Genomic DNA, 12,733 nt, shown 5'->3' with positions numbered 1-12,733 from the left:
GGCTTTATTATGCTCCCTTGCATTACATTGAGCTGTAAATATCGGATCATGGCAACAACAGGGCCAGTGCTAGCTCGATCGGCTCATCGGGGATGGTGTCACTAACTTCAGCATTCCTTTCTTGTGCTATATTAGGCCGGTGTCAGGAACTGGCTTCAACCGGCCCGTCGGCAGTGGCCCAACTGACTTCACGGCACCTCAAGGGCGGCAGTCGATGGCTTCATTTACCCCCACTGGAATCAATATTCTCTATCCATTTGACTGGTGAAACACAAGACAAAGCGGTCAACGAGTCCTATTAATATCCGCCTCGTCTGACTTCTTGTACGGCAACCAGTCACAGCAACCACACAACCTCGTTTATCTCGACTTAGCCATCCGCTGGGCGGCAGTGTGCAAATATTCAATCACGCTCCTACATAGTTCGATGTTCTAGAGTGGTTGTTCCGGCACTCCCTCCAACTAATTTCAACCACAGCCAGGGACGACAGTCGGCAGATCCGGTGCACCTACCATGGCCGCAATCGACGTGCCCCCGAATTCGGGCTCAACAAAGAAAATCCAGCCCAACGAGCAGCCATCTACGAGAGCTGAGCGGGACGAAAAAGAAATCGGGAAAGCAGCCTTCGCACGGTGATGCCAGGTCGTACCACCAACGTCCGCACCACCTCCTTGCCTTGCCCTTGTCGCTAGTTTATTGGACTCGAAACGGTTGGTTCGAGCCGCCATCAACCAGACCTCGCCCATTGCGGTATTGTGCAGAGCGTCACTTTCAGGGGTTGGAAGCCAGGATCACGATCATGTAGAGGTAAACTTGTTGAGTGGTCAGTTAGGAAACAACCACCGCAATAGCCATAGTGACTAGATACCAGCTCTCGACGCCACCCTCAATGCGACCACAGGTGGCATCACTATTGTCTTTGTTGTTTCATATTTGGAGAGTATGGTGAGCTTGATCGAATTGAATTCGAAAATCTGCTTATGAACGCATAGTTGAACCAGCATCTTGTGGCCATTGTCGACACTGACGTCTCGTTTGCATCTCTACCCCGATTTACTCCGTAATCCTATTCTGAGTAATACGATCATTTTTAAATCATGGAAGTAGAGCTAGGGAAACGCAGCGAGCTCATTCAAGAGTTAAGCTATGAGATGGTGTTAACTCTACTTGAGTATGTTACCCATGCACCCTGAATGAAACGGAGAGTCAATTAATATAGCATGTCTCTGCCACAGACATCAGTTTTCCTCGCCGGTTCAATGGTAAGTTCTACGGCGCGTTTATTCTCTTCTCCCTTCCGTACTTTTGGCAAAGCTGACTGATTGCGTGGGCGACGTAGGATTGCCACGCAGAACGCGCTGCTTGACATGCCAAGTGTTCGCCAGCCTCCACGGGACGGCCACCAAGCTGAGCGACTTCAACGAGTGCGCAACCCTGGACCTGCAGCTGCACCATCTCGGCTGGCACCCCGGAAACCCCGTATTCACCATTCCGCAGAAGCCGGTCGTCGGCCACGGCGTGGGAGCCTTGGGAGCCTGGGCGTTGAACGACACGCTGCAGGCGATGCACTCGGGCATCATCCCCGGCAAGCGAAACGCGGACAACATTGACAAACGCCTCGAGGCCTTTCAAACGCTGCTCTTGGCCAACGAGAACATCACAGTTGACCCGCCACAAATCAAGGCATTTACGGTGACGTCCTTTGGGTTCGGGCAAAAAGGGGCTCAGGTCATTGTCGTCCACCCGCGGCACCTATACGCCGCCATCTCGGAGCCAGAGTACAGCGCCTATCGCACCAAGCAGATGAAAAGATCCCGCCTCGCCGACAGGGAGCTGGACCAGGGACTGCACGGTCAGGGCATGTTCAAAGCCAAGGAGGAGAAGCCATACGTCGGTGATGAGTATGATTACTTGCTTACCCCCCTTGCGAGAACAAAGTGGGTGGAGTGGGTTTAATTTATTATCTTGTTGCATATCTAACTAGATAGATTAAAAGATTACAGTAAATCACATACAGCAGGGTTTGAATAGTTGTGACGGTCTTTAGTCTATACAGGAGGTATAGGAGAGATCAGGGCGTGCTGTATAAGCAGTGGGCAGTTACTGTCTGTAATAGGACCTATGTTCATCCCACACAACCAAGCCGTGACGTGAGGCCGGCCTCAGGATATCGAACAGTTTGTGTCCCATCGCTTCAGCCTTTAACCGAGCGAACCAGTCTCGGCAGTGCCGATTCAGTATCAAACAACGTATCTCGTGTCACTGTCTGACTTTCCTTCGACCAAGGACCAGTTTCGTATCTAATCCAAAGGGGAGTGTACCCAGCCTGAGACGAAAGATCGACGACCCGGGGTTGGGAACTGACGTGATTTCAGCTGAGCTATCGGGGCGGCGTGACAAACCATACTCCAGCCTATCCAATCACCAAGGCACTGTGTCAACATGTCAATTTGTCAACATGTTTTCATGGTTGGACCCATGACGAAGAGCCTCGGACCAATGGACCCTGTACGGCGAGCCCACGCGAGAGGGGATACATGTCTTGGTTCTGCTCATCGTCTGGGATTTGTACAACTCGCTCAGGCCCGGTGAAGTTCTCGCCGTATGCTTCATGCCATCGCCACTCCCAAAAACATCTCTCGCCACGAACCACAAAGCGTCATGGCGTGGAGGATCAAAGATGACTTTCGAAAATAAGTGCAAATTAGAAACATCCGTCCCCCTCGCTTGGATACTGAGTGGTATCACTGTTGCGTTGCTCCGTGGCGAAACTACGTATGCCGCCACGACGTACTTCACGCTCGGCAATGTATAAATTTCCCAATTGCTCCAAGATATAAATGGTTCTTTACGGTTTTCTTGATAACCTTTATCCAACATCCCTCGAGAACGTTGTTGACCTACATATCCTTGAACCTGCCTCAATTCATCCTCAAAATGAAGACAGCACTCCAATTTCTCCTCCACGCCTCCTCTTTGGTCCACCTGGTCCTAGCAGGAGGTAGATGCACTTCTGACCGGTGTGGACGGTATGTAACTGGGACGGGGCCGGGCGTAGGGGTGCCCTTAGAGACCCGTATGTCTATCTGCAGCCGCTACCTTGAGACAACCGTCAAGCCAGCACCCGTGTAAGTACATGTCGGAGATTGATATAAGATCCTACCATCTAATGATTCACCAACACCGTGACCAGCACCATCACCAAGTACACAACCAAGTTCCTTGACAGCAGGGCGACACCGCCTGCGGTAACTAACACGACATCCTCGACTCCCGCCGAGGAAGATAGCTTCCTCCTCGAGGCCGGTCCCGCCTTGGACGGTGCATACTGTCCCAAACGCGGCCAATACTCGTCGGCGTGCAGATGCTGGGCCCAAATCACAGCGCGCACCACCACTCTCGCAACACCCACCGTCACCATCCGCACCACGAGCTATCTCGACATCGCCTGCCCGCCCACCGCCTCGGCCGGCCCTCGTGCTGCACGCTTCCCCTGCTCGGCGGGAGAAGGCATGTGCAGCTGTCTCAAGGCCGGCCGCGATGACGTCTGCGTCCGCGTCGGCACCCAGGTTGGAGACAGCGGATGGGGAGCGAACGTCACCGGGCCTTGCGCCGCGCAGAGCGAGTGCGGCGCCGACGGGGAGTGTGAAAGAGGCCAAGTCTGTGTCTATGACGGATCGTGTCCGTGTGGCAAGAAACGTTGCTACATGGGCGTTTCAAAGGGATGCGAGATCCAGGGATTGTCTGTTGAAGAGGACAAGAGACGAAAGAGGGCTCTGGAACGCCGAGCTAGCGAATACCGCCTGTGAAGGATTAGGGACTATGTCCTTGTGAAGGAGAGATACACGGATATTGGTTGGTTGTTTTTGTGGCTGGAATTAAGTGTCCCTTCACTCTTTTTGTCAACTTCTTGTATTGCTAAAGATAAACGCCTCTATTTTTAAACTTGATGATAATCCGTGTTGTTGTGAAAAAGGAAATCTTGTATAGAACCAACGCCAAAGCTCCCTCCAAAACTTCTCCATCATGCTACTACAGCGGCGATCCTCGCCCTCTTCGATCTTCCCTCATGATCCCAAGTCCTGCCAACCTTCTCCCTTGGGGCTGGACATCGTCTGCTTCCCGAAGGGCCTCCGACTCGGCGATTTCGAGCGGATACATACTGTCGCCCAGCGGAGACTGGCCAAACTCCACGATGCGACCATTGAACTGGATTCCCCCGGACCCAGACCTGACCATCTCCACGCCGTCCGACGCCGAAGACGAAACGACCCCAGGCAAGTCCCGCCGTGAGATTTGCTCCGTCGTCCAGGGCCCCGCGTGGCGCTGCTGCCAGACCTGGTAGCTCGTGGGCGGGCTCTCGAAGCCGCCCATTCGCGGCGAGGGCTCCGTCCTCGCCGTTGATGGGGCCCGGCGCGTATGTATCGGCATGTTCTGTGACGTCGCGCTTCCAGAAGTAGAGCCGTGGTACTCTGCGGCGAAGTTGTCGTGGTTCGAGGAGGGGTTACGGGAGAGAGGCTGAGAGGTGTAGCCGTCTGGGTTGAGGGTGGATGGACGCCATAGTGGAGGCTGGAGAGTGCTCCCTTGGCTGCTGGGGAGTGAGTTTGAGAATGTCTCGCCGGCGTACCCCGAGTCTCTGGCTCTGTGGTGAGTATATATCGGGCGATGCCGATGAGTTGCGGGACCCAGAGTACTAGTCGAGCTGATCACCACAGGTAGACCTGGTGGCGCCCACTGACCGACGTCAGCCTCGAGGCAAGAGTCCGAATGACTTTCTGGAAGACGCCTAAGAGCGCCGTCTCGAGATATCGGTCGCCATTCCCCATTGTCATGATGGTGTATAGATGGGATTGACCCTGTGCCAAAGCTGCCCACCTCAAAGAATGGGTGCTCGTCAAAGGCATCCTGGCTGTGGTAAGGAAGTTCAGTGCGCGGCTTGACCTTTAGAGCTTTTGACACCGGCGGGCTTCCGTTTCCCTTGATTCTGCTCTCCTGGTAGTTCTCGGCATGCCCAAAGTGTTCTTCTAGTGCCAACCGTTCCTTTCCCGCACCAACTCTTTGGACTTCGCTCTTATCAAGTTCGGCCTCGCTCAACCCACGCTGACTTGCATTCTGAAGGCGAGCGAGATGCTGTCCTGCGTCGGTGAAGACAGGCGATGAGGCCTCCCCTCGCGCATGAACCGAGTGCGACAGAGTAGACGCCGGCGGAGAGAATTGACCCAGGGCCACCTCTCTGCTGATACTAACACGCGGCTCAATCACCTTCTGCTTCGTCTCGCGCCATGCTCCGGCGCGGTCGTGATACCTTCTCGCGGCCTTCCATCGCAAGGTGCGGTGTGTCTCCTGCACGTCTTGGGCTTCGTGCTGAGACGACGACGCATCCCAGTTCCCGGCATCTTCGTAATGGAGAAACTCTGGCACTGGAATCGTGCTCTGTTGCGGGTAAGGGACATGATAGTGGTGAGGATTTGCTTCTAGGCCAGGCAAACCAAGTTGCTGATCCCACACCCCTTGCTGCCCAATGTCCCGCGAGCCGTCATTTTTGCTGTCGCTTGATGTAGCAGAACTGGAAACTGACAAGCTATTTGTTCTCTCAAAGACAGACACATGTGGGTCCCTGCCGTTATTTTCAAAGGCCGTTGTCGTCACTGTGCTTGACATGGTGGAAACCTGTCCCTGTATATCCCCGAGTCGGCTTTGCAGAGCCAGTTCGGCCTCCCGCAACTCGGGCGTCGGCTTTTTGACTTGGCCAATGTGTTCAAGGATTTTGCGAGCGTGAGCTGCATATCTGCGGTAGTCGTCCGGAAGGCCCATCTCCGGGTTTTCTCTGGCGCGAGAGTCGCCCTCGTCGAACGACTTGCAGAACACTGCGGCTGCTCTCTCCAGCCAGAACTCGAACTGGTTTTCCTTCTTCAACGTCTCACGGAAGAACGTCTGAACAATGCTGTGAATCTTGAGCATGTCTAGAAGTTCCGTAGATGTCGGGCTGGTGTGAGATGATGACGGGCTTGACGTAGTTGCGGATGGAGCATCTTCAATCTCATCGCGCTCGATGAGAGCGAAAGCGATGAGGACGGTAAAGGTTTTGTTGAGACTGCGCTTTCCCATCGAGTCATGTGTCCGGACAGGCGTCCGTTTGTCGAGTGCCTTACGACCAAGCGCAAGCATCTCGACTGGGATCCGCGCACTAAAGAAAGACAGGAGATACATCAAGTTGAGCGCCGCAGTTTCGCCACGCTCCTGTAGCTTCTCCCGGACGCGGTTGTAGGCCTCCAGGCCACCAGTTCGTGGCCGGTTCTTGTAGGCGCGGATGTACTTGGACAATGGCTCCCGGGTTGCCCTCAACTGTCGAGCCGCAGCGTGGATCGCAAGTGGTAGGCATTCCATGAGTCGAACAGTTTCGAGCGCGCGGCTGATATCGTCTTGAGTCCAAGGCTTCCGCTTGTCCATCTCTTCGAGCAACATGATCTGAGCGTCTTGTTCGCTGAGTGGCCTCAGCTCTATCTTCTGAGGGCTGTCGAACTGGTGATCACCAGCAATCGAGGTGTCCGTTGACGTTAGAATCAAGCTCGTGTTCCTTGCGTCAGGAATATACTTGGCCAACCCGTGAGCGTCAGACAAAACACCATCCAGGATCAAGAGCCAGTTTTCGGACCGGTTGAGCCACTTTCGAACCAAAGGAATAGCTCTGCTTGGGTCTCGTAGGTCAGACTCGTTTTTGACTCGGATGCCCTCTCGAATGCTTGCACTCTTAGCCATTCTCAAGAAGCCATCCTCGAGGTCCTCCTGTGCCTTGCCTCGAATCCAGAAAATCCCACCCGGGTAGTGATGTCGATGCCTGAAGGCATACTCCCTCGCGAGGTGTGATTTTCCGCCTCCAGGTACTGCCCAAATCAAGACAGCTGACGTGCCCTGATCTCGGCGATGTTTGTCCATTAGCATGCGGTGAAGATCATTCAACTCGCGGTCACGTCCTCGGAAGTAGGAGTTTGGTCGAAACCGATCGGGGTGGATAAACAAAGGTTCATCAATATCTTGGAGGAACACCGGTTCGGGGTTTTCCAAGCGAACCGGTCTCGACGCCGTTTGGTCCTTGATGAGTGTGATCGGCTCTTGGTCGGCATATGGGCGTGATTGAGGGTTAGATGGGCCAGCGGAGAGATTGGTAGATGGACCAGCCGGTGTACCGGCCGATAGACTTGTAGATGGACCGGCGGATGGACTAGTAGAGGGGCCAGCTGATGGCCCAGTGAATGAACCTCCGAATGGTGACATTCTCTCGCTCATCTCGTTTCTAATACGAGCCCGCCTCTCCTCTTCTTCAACCTCCCAGCGCACTTGGATCATGGCAGGCGCATCTATAATCCACTGCCGGATATCCGTCGAGATGTTCCGATAGCCCGGTGCGCTTGGGCTAGCAAACTTGCACATCCCGGTATGAGTTGCCTCGATACCATAGTACGTCACACCAGGCAACTGGGGGCTGGCTGAGTTGGCGTCGACGATAAGTGCGCTGAAGAAGGAGTCAGCAAATGACGATACATGATGCAGACAGGATGAGTCAGTGAAAAACGTACCTGGTCCCCTTGAGGTCGGTTTTGTGGTTCTCGTGAGCCATGTGAATCCGAAAGCGTTGGTAAATGTCCAAAAAGTGACTGTTGATGTTGGCGAGAGTCTCGTTTTCCTTCTTCAGCGTCCTCAGAAGGACTGACTCCGACTCGAAGAACTTCCTGGGGATAATCGCATCTGACATGGCCTGCAGTATGAGACCCCAGGTTGCGCCGTCCGAGCCCGCATGCGGGGTGCCCAGAAAGATCAGTCCGTAGGTAGAGACGTAGATTGACCGGTGATCTTCATGATGGGCCGCCCGCACATCGTTGGAGTAGAGCAGGGCCCGCTTGACGAGGATGCCACCTAGACTGTGGCACACCCATATGATTGGGTTCTGGAACGTGCCTTCGCTTTTGCGATAGAGAGTGAGATTTGTGATGAGGGTTTGTGCATGCTGGTGAATGAAGTTGTCGCTAGCGCTTTGATCATTCCGCTTCGAGTACACGTCGGCATTGTAGCCGTACACCATGATATTGGCCTGGACATCCCTCAAAGAGGTCGGTAAGAGGTCGAGCGGCCAGAACACGCCGTTCTTGGCCGTCCATGTTTTGTCAGGCGAGCCGTTGAGGCCGTGGACGAGGACAATGTCGACCTTGGCCTCCGGGTGGGTGTAGACCGCAGTGGTCTCGTAGCGCGCTATCTCACGATTCTGGGAACCCTGTATTGGCGGATTCAGTTGTGCTGCAGGCGGACAAGGCCCAGGATCCCCGTGAGCGAGCAAGGAACTAGCAAAAGTACTCACCATGATGTATCGTGGTAAACGGAGACACCAGAGGGGGCATTCCACGTAGATGTCATCGAGGTAGTTTAGCAGGATTAAGGCACGGTGAATGGCTGGCGACAGTGTCGATTATAAATGGCACGCGAGGCTCCTCCCCCAGTTGCCTGATGTTTCATTCATCGCGAAAGGGTGGTCACACTCTGGCCAGAACGCGCAAAGCTCGACTGCGCTCCCGCGCTGCAAGGCCAGCCATCAGCCGTCACGAGGCAGGGTTGCCAGGAGCTGAGCCTGGCCAGGTGGAGCCCCTGCGCTTGAAGGAGTGGTGACGATGCCAATGAGGAAGCCTGGAAGTCGCACTCTGTGGCTCAGCCCTCGCCCGGGGGAGTGTAACAAGGCGTACCGCCGCCCCAAGCCTGAAATAGTCTCGGATCTCCCGCCTGCTAGTTCTCGCTCGGCGCGGGTGTGTGCGGTTCCCGAAACATGATATCACTGCGAGGTCTTCGTCTATGAGGCTCAATCGGGCAAAGGACCGTCTACTATTGATGCACTTGTGGTTCGGTGGGGTAGCGGGTAACTTATCGCGTCCTCCAGCTAAGCGGGACGGATCATGCAGGGTCTCCCGCGCGAAGATGGGGAATCCTTGTCCAAATCCAACGCAACATTACAGAGTTTGAACCCAAATGACATCTATCAGGTTGTGCAAGAGTCATACCGCACCAGGCTGAGTTTCTGTATGTTGATGCCATCGCATCGATCCATCAATTCATCGGCTTTGAGGACACTTGGCTGGTCTGTTGCTGACGACCATGAGCCTCTCTAGGACTCTGTCCTTGAATGTCCTTGAAGCCACGCGTCAAAGCTCTGCCAATCCAGGCAGCGCTGCCTGGGCTGTCGCCCGACGAAAACCCATGACATTTGCTAGTCAGCAAAAGAGAGTGTCCATTTCAATATTGTTCCTGCCAGTTCGCCCCGTCTTCCGCGCTGCTTGGTCCATGCCAGCTGAATGACTCAATCTGGGTCACCGAGCACACTTTGGCTCTTTTTGCCACCAATCCGTTGCCTTGGACTTGCCATAAACAACCAATACAATATCCACAAGGGACTTGTTCGACACTTTCCATTTTCGGATACTCAATTTCGTATTGAAGGAGTTGAAGGAGGTGTGCCAAGCCCACAACAGCTTGTGACTCCGCATATTGCGACTCATGTGGCTTGGGCAGAACACCTCGCGCCTTGAAAGTAACACTTGTCACACTTGAAACCCAAAGCTTTTAAACTGCCTTTCGTTCAACTCGCCAGAATTGGAAGGTTCAGCGCGGCGGCTGATGCTTTCGCGAACATGGCTGACACTGAAAACTGCAGCCAATCTCGCCCCACACTCCGCTGGAAATGTTTTGTGAAGCGAAGTTGAAATCTAGCCATGACTCAAATAATGCGGATGAAGCCTTGTCTAGACAGCATGAACGCACGCGTGGACGATGGTGTTCGCAGTGGCTATGCTTACTTTCGAGGCGCGAGCATTACGACGTACTCTCTAGTGCTGTGTCCGAATTGAATCATGTCCTTGTCTCTGAGCTCCAGGTATCTGCTGTCGGGGATCTTGTCGTCGTTCAATATGGTGCCGTTAGCACTCTCGAGATCGATAATGTAAGGCTTGACCTTGCCAATCTTGTCGCCAAATTCGTTCCTCTTCTCCGTGTATCGGAACTGGATCACGGCGTGTTGCTTGCTGATGCTCGGGTGTTCGGCGGGCAAATCCACCACGGCCATCTCTCGGCCTACCAGCCAGCAGCTTCGCGCGCTGAGGTCGATGGTATCTACGACGTCTCCTCCCTTGAAGACGAAAAGCTTCCACTCGTCGCGAGGAGAAGGTTTTCGGGCCTCGGCTGGCTCGTGATACTTGAGCGTGATTGTTGACCCATCCGCCTGTTCCACCGCGTTGGATGCGGCTGCCAAAGCTCCCGAGGTTCCAAAATTGGGTTTCTCCTTGGGTTTCTCGGGCTCCTCGCCATTCGTAATGGCAAACGAGTCCTGCTGAGATGGCAATGGGCCACTTCGTTTCACAGGATCCCGCTTGACCAGTTTCTTGTCGTCTTTGTCCTTGTCTTCGGTGTCTTTGTCGTGCCGGCGGCGACGAGAGTCTCTGCCGTCGCGCGACCTTCGGCGTCGATGCTCTCGGTCTCGGTCTTCATCCCTGGGTCGGTCACGGTCGCGGTCTCTGCGGCGGTCTCCGTCTCGGCTGCGAGACCTCCGCCTCTCGGTCTCTGGGGTTCGGGAGCGACGTCGCTCGCGTTGGTCGCGCCGTTCGCGTGATCGTCGCCGCTCGTGGCGATGCGAGCCACGGTCTGACTGCCTGGACCGCCCACCGAGCTCTTCCTTCTCCTCGCGTCGGTCGTCGTAGGGCCGTCCCCGGCGGGATCCGCCGTCGAGTTCTTCCTCGGAAGGCATTGTTCTGGTCGTTTCAGTTGATCAAGCTGGATGCCTGTGCATGTTGAGACTGGGCAGTTGGGAAGCTTGAAAAGAAAAGTGGACCGTACTGTCTAGACGACACACCAGCACTGTGCGATGCCAGCTTCCTGCATGTGCCTGCATCCAATCCCAGCATGCAAGATCAACGTAGCGCATCAAACTTGTGAACTAATATCGCGACGTAAAGATAATTCAAATCAATTCAGCTAAAAAAGTACAACGCGCTCGCTCAGTCTTAATATTCTTGCAGCTCCACCACATATTAGCATCTTTTGCCCTGCTTCATCCCACCAAAACGATGATGAAGCTGTAGTTGTCCTTGTTCGTAAAAGTCGTCGTGTCTCATCTAGTCCCGTCTATACGCAATTTAAGTAGCAGATCGCACCGCCAATCCAGCTCTCCGTGATCCATCGTCGAGGTAACCCTCTCCGTTGCCCATGATGTCATCTTCTCCCTGTCTCGACACAGTCAGACACTGCTCGTCGTCATCCCACCAGACATCATCACCAACTTGGGCATCTCCTGGCACCAGCATCAAGACGCTGTTATTCTTGCCGAGAGCAATGCGACATGTTGGGTCCTGGACAAAGGTCTCGAGGAACGGGACGTCGTAGCCCTTCATGCCCCGGAGAGGTCCGCTGTTCTCAATGAACTCTCTGATGAGATTACTCCGCTCAAGGCTCCAGAAGTCGCGAAAGTCCTCTGGCCGTGAGAAGGCGTCGACGGCAGACAGCAGCTCGAGCATGCCGGCCATACCGTTGAGGACGGGGCTCAGGAAGTGAATAAAAGAGTTGAGGACCTCCTCACGAGAGTAGCCCTTTGGTGCCGTTCGATGCACTAGTGGGTTTGAAGCGGGTGACATGGTGTGCATCAAGGTGAGGAGGCGTTGTTGAACCGAGGGCAGGGGGGATCGAACTTGATACGCCAGAGTCAAGAGGGAGACGAGAGAGAAAATGGATGTCATGGATGAGAGGGGGTCGGAGAGGCTGGCGATGCTGTCGATGAAGGCAGCCCGCTTCGGCTGAGTCGGGGGGATGTGTGTAGCGTGCATGTTGGATGAAGAGAGGCTCTTGCACGGGGGTTGAACAGGAGCAGAATTTGGCGGAATAGTAGGTGGTGGTGATTTGGCGTAGAATTTAGTGGTCGGAAGGCGTAGATTTGTGTGATGTGGATCTTGGGTCGGTTATGTTTGGTGTGGTTGAGATGGTTGAGATGGCCGATAGAGAATCTTTGGTTGACCGAGATCAAGAGGAACTCAACCAGGAGTCCAGGACGCAAGGGGATATGTATCCGACTTGGCCGCCGAGCGAGTCCAGGGCGGCTCCGTATCGCCTTGGGGTCTTGGGCCTTTGGGGATCCAACAACAATACGCTTTTCATGTGAGGCACGCCATGCCGCCATGCCCGCCATGCCGCCCCGGGGCCCTAGGGGACGGGGGGGATTACCCAATAGTGTCACTCATGATAGCAAGGTGGGCAATTGACAGGGCCGCAGACCACTGCCAGACCCCCACGATGCGACGGATCGGGCAATCCCTGGGCTTGGGCGCCGTCGAGTTGAGGCGGGAACGGCGGCACCATGACCTCACATGGCGCGCAGGTCAGCGCACAACGCGACCCCTAGAGGGCCCTGGAGGGCCCTGGAGGGCGTAAGCGAGGATTCCTCATCTGCGTGTCGAAAAATCTCCTGCCTGAATCTCCGAATGAGGTGATGCTCCGTAGCGGAGGGTCTATCTATGGGCTTTTGCTCTGGCGTATCGTCAAGTGGAATTTCCCATGTCTGACGGTGGTCGAACGAGTGGAACTTGTCTCATGTTTACTTCTGACCTCTTGTGTTTGCCTCACTGTCGCACCGCCCCATCACAGCTCTCGGCCTTTTTACAGGTGCCTAATCTCCCGGCCCTTCCATCATTGTAAGCTGCGAGTTCGCTC

General features: G+C 54.7%; 6 protein-coding genes across 6 annotated transcripts; 3 read left to right on the top strand and 3 right to left on the bottom strand.

Annotated features, from left to right (window-relative positions):
• Positions 1 to 1,098: 1,098 nt before the first annotated feature.
• BGZ61DRAFT_560964 (uncharacterized protein) lies at positions 1,099 to 1,957 on the top strand (the record flags this gene model as incomplete). The annotated part of the gene is made up of 3 exons (XM_046255800.1): positions 1,099 to 1,172; positions 1,244 to 1,263; positions 1,377 to 1,957. The coding sequence occupies 3 exons, from the start codon at positions 1,099 to 1,101 to the stop codon at positions 1,955 to 1,957; spliced, it is 675 nt and encodes a 224-aa protein (XP_046110018.1).
• Positions 1,958 to 2,938: 981 nt separating this feature from the next.
• On the top strand, positions 2,939 to 3,810 carry BGZ61DRAFT_473835 (uncharacterized protein; the record flags this gene model as incomplete). Its single annotated transcript, XM_046248504.1, has 2 exons — positions 2,939 to 3,129; positions 3,195 to 3,810. The coding sequence occupies 2 exons, from the start codon at positions 2,939 to 2,941 to the stop codon at positions 3,808 to 3,810; spliced, it is 807 nt and encodes a 268-aa protein (XP_046110017.1).
• A 92-nt stretch (positions 3,811 to 3,902) lies between these two features.
• Positions 3,903 to 8,493, bottom strand: BGZ61DRAFT_137187 (uncharacterized protein). Its single transcript, XM_046237244.1, has 3 exons — positions 8,355 to 8,493; positions 7,579 to 8,270; positions 3,903 to 7,514 (listed from the first exon to the last, which is right to left on the bottom strand). Exons 1-3 carry the CDS (start codon positions 8,355 to 8,357, stop codon positions 4,034 to 4,036), a joined length of 4,176 nt encoding a protein of 1,391 aa, XP_046110016.1. The 5' UTR covers positions 8,358 to 8,493; the 3' UTR covers positions 3,903 to 4,033.
• Positions 8,494 to 9,244: 751 nt separating this feature from the next.
• On the top strand, positions 9,245 to 9,701 carry BGZ61DRAFT_137180 (uncharacterized protein). Its single transcript, XM_046237243.1, has one exon. The coding sequence runs from the start codon at positions 9,337 to 9,339 to the stop codon at positions 9,568 to 9,570; it is 234 nt and encodes a 77-aa protein (XP_046110015.1). The 5' UTR covers positions 9,245 to 9,336; the 3' UTR covers positions 9,571 to 9,701.
• Positions 9,702 to 9,851: 150 nt separating this feature from the next.
• On the bottom strand, positions 9,852 to 10,322 carry BGZ61DRAFT_307820 (SMAD/FHA domain-containing protein; the record flags this gene model as incomplete). Its single annotated transcript, XM_046238762.1, has 1 exon — positions 9,852 to 10,322. A coding segment is annotated over one exon (471 nt), but the record flags the coding sequence as incomplete, so codon positions are not given.
• An 847-nt stretch (positions 10,323 to 11,169) lies between these two features.
• On the bottom strand, positions 11,170 to 11,853 carry BGZ61DRAFT_528428 (uncharacterized protein; the record flags this gene model as incomplete). The annotated part of the gene is made up of 1 exon (XM_046253252.1): positions 11,170 to 11,853. One exon carries the CDS (start codon positions 11,851 to 11,853, stop codon positions 11,170 to 11,172), a length of 684 nt encoding a protein of 227 aa, XP_046110013.1.
• Between the last annotated feature and the right edge of the window lie 880 nt (positions 11,854 to 12,733).

This window comes from Ilyonectria robusta (assembly GCF_021365365.1).
Source record: "Ilyonectria robusta strain PMI_751 chromosome Unknown BGZ61scaffold_3, whole genome shotgun sequence".
NCBI classification, from domain to species: Eukaryota; Fungi; Ascomycota; class Sordariomycetes; order Hypocreales; family Nectriaceae; genus Ilyonectria; species Ilyonectria robusta.
Note: the sequence above shows the minus strand (reverse complement) of the source record. Positions and strands in the feature narration are given on the sequence as shown.